Genomic DNA, 2,751 nt, shown 5'->3' on the forward strand with positions numbered 1-2,751 from the left:
TTTTCATTTTATTTATTTTTATTTAGCAGCCTTGTAATTTTGGGATATTTTTGCGTGAACTACTATCTAATTTGACTAAAATGATGGTGGTGCTACATTTTTGGGATACTGAAACAGTATTTATTGGAGTTTAGAAATACTTACACTTTCTAAACTGTGACTTGTGACTGTTTTCATTTGAGCTGCATTATGACAGTTTTCTAATAATCACAAATGAATAACATATCAATGAGATGTTTGATTGCGTTATGGTCCGAGTTTCCTTGATGGCTTCAGATTCTAGTAATTATTGGAGTACACTTGGTGCTCATAATGAGGATAAGGAGGTATCTAGTTTACAACCCATACAGTTGGATATGGATTCATTAGGCCCTTGTCTTTCCCAAGAGCAACTATTTAGTATCCATGACTTTTCTCCAGAGTGGGCATATACTGGTGTTAGAACAAAGGTGTGTGCCTCTTCATGCACATGCGTGAAATTTTTTGTAATTATATATTCATAAGTTCGTCATACAAAATCTGGTTTTGATTTATTTCTTCCTTCCTTCATTGAAAAGGTTTTAATAGTTGGCACATTTATCGGAAGTAAAAAGCCCTCTAGCGAAACCAAATGGGGATGTATGTTTGGTGAAATTGAGGTTTTTGCTGAAGCTTTAGCAGGTAATGTGATACAGTGTCAGACTCCTTTGCACTCATCTGGCCGTGTACCATTCTATGTTACCTGCAGTAATAGGTTAGCTTGCAGTGAGGTCAGGGAATTTCAGTTTGATGAACATCCAACCAAAATTTTAGGTCCTTTGGGCAGAAGTTGAGGTCCGACTTCAAATACGACTTCTTAAACTAGTACACTTGATTTCTGCCTCTTTTCAATATATAGAAAAATTTAGTGTTTTTTTGCTAGTTGTCATGGGCCCAAGATAAAGATTCTTGCAAGAAAATATGGAAAGGCGCAACAAAATCATAAATTCTTTCAATGTTCAAATTCAGCAAGCAGCCTTGCTTCCTCTTTCTCCAAGAATTCATGCACTTCCCCTTGACTTCAGAGGGTCTTCTCTAATAGAGGAAAAGCCTTCCATTTCCGTCAAATGACTCGACCCCCTGGCTCTTCCACTGTCCTGGCTCCCTTTCCTACCTATGCTATGCTCCCCCGGCACAGGCCTACCACGCTTCGCGCCTGCGGCGTTTTCGCCGGACGGTCTTTGCCAGTAGTGCCATCCTCCCTGCTGGCTGTATGGGCGGGTTGTCCCTCGCTGCTGTGTTCTGTTAGGCTATGCATTACAGGAACAAATGTAGTTGAATGAGACAGCAGGTGGTTTACACGTTTCGTTGTGTTAAGATGTGAGGTGCAGGTGGTGATGATCACCCTGGGGTATGTGCTAGCGCCCTTGACAGACACTTTAGGACCCGCCAACGCTCATCTGACCGGAGGTGTGGATAACGAGGCCACCTTCTCCCTTCTGTACTTCAGTCACGCCACCTTTAGTCGCGCAATCTTCAGTCGAACAATCTCCAGTCGAACAACCTTCAGACTTGTTCGACTCAAAGTAGTTCGACTGAAGATTTGTTCGAATGAAGGTTCTTCGAATGAAGGTTGAAAGAGAAAGGGAGAATGTCAAGCAACAAAATATTCTCACTATAACATTTTTCAGTATTACATTTCTTTGATACCTAATGTATCTTAAAAACATATGTATTAAAACTAAAGCAACTCTCTCAAACAATAAAGAAAATATTACAAATATCCCAACATAGTATCAACTCCATAAATCCAGAAAATTAACCTAATATTTTGTACTTAGTAACCTAATGACAATATTACCAACATCCATTATTAGGAACCTAACTAGAGTTATATGCATTACAATACAAAACAAATCAGCCATTAGACCATCTAAGAAGTATCCCATCATTGATGCTATGATTATTACGGTTACTAATGCATATCTTCCTCTCAATGCTGTCAATCTAAGCTTATACATGATGAATTCATTTATTGGGATAAGTATTGTCCCAATCCCTATATTCATGCGAACTGGGTCAATCAGTTTTTTAAATGGAAGATTAACTATACAATTGAAAAGAATTAATGTATATCCTGATATAAAATTTCTCATAAATTCTTCACGTACTATGATAATGTTTTCCAATGCTTCTTGCCATAGTATGATGATTATACCCAAAATTTTTGTCATAGTGTGGCAGAAGGTTGTTCGATTGAAAGTTGTTCGACTGCGATTGAAAGTTGTGTGACTGAAGGTCGAACAACCTTCATTCGATCAACCTTCGGTCGAACAACCTTCTGCCGCACGATGGCAAAAATTCTGGGGGATAATCATCATACTATGGCAAAAAGCATTGGAGAACATTACTTACGTGAAGAATTCATGAGAAATTTTATATCAAGATATATATTGAGACAATACTTGTCCCAATAAATGAATTCATAATGTATAGTCTTATATTGACGGAATTGAGAGAAAAATATGCATTAGTAACCGTAACAATCGTAGCATCAATAATGGGATACTTTTCGGTGGTCTAATGACTGATTTGTTTTGTACTGTAATGCATATAANTTTAGTTAGGTTCCTAATAATGGGTGTTGGTAATATTGCCATTATGTTACTATGTTCAAAATATGAAGTTAATTTTCTGGATTTATGGGGTTGGTACTATGTTGGGATATTTGTAATATTTTCTTTGTTGTTTGAGAGAGTTGCTTTTAGTTTTAATACATATGTTTTTAAGATA

At 37.2% G+C, this 2,751-nt stretch overlaps 1 protein-coding gene across 1 annotated transcript; it reads left to right on the forward strand.

The window, feature by feature from the left end:
- Positions 1-6: 6 nt before the first annotated feature.
- Positions 7-2,715, forward strand: LOC106777573 (calmodulin-binding transcription activator 3-like). Its single transcript, XM_014665207.2, has 2 exons — positions 7-449; positions 558-2,715. Exons 1-2 carry the CDS (start codon positions 234-236, stop codon positions 810-812), a joined length of 471 nt encoding a protein of 156 aa, XP_014520693.1. The 5' UTR covers positions 7-233; the 3' UTR covers positions 813-2,715.
- The last annotated feature ends 36 nt before the right edge of the window (positions 2,716-2,751 follow it).

Source organism: Vigna radiata, chromosome 2, assembly GCF_000741045.1.
Source record: "Vigna radiata var. radiata cultivar VC1973A chromosome 2, Vradiata_ver6, whole genome shotgun sequence".
NCBI classification, from domain to species: domain Eukaryota; kingdom Viridiplantae; phylum Streptophyta; class Magnoliopsida; order Fabales; family Fabaceae; genus Vigna; species Vigna radiata.

What these genes read in the sequence shown, in the direction of transcription:
- LOC106777573 (XM_014665207.2), top strand. Translation starts at nt 234, where the DNA reads ATGTTTGATTGCGTTATGGTCCGAGTTTCCTTGATGGCTTCAGATTCT. An exon ending in ATACTGGTGTTAGAACAAAG is followed by an intron (nt 450 to 557) that starts GTGTGTGCCTCT and finishes TTCATTGAAAAG; the next exon opens with GTTTTAATAGTTGGCACATT.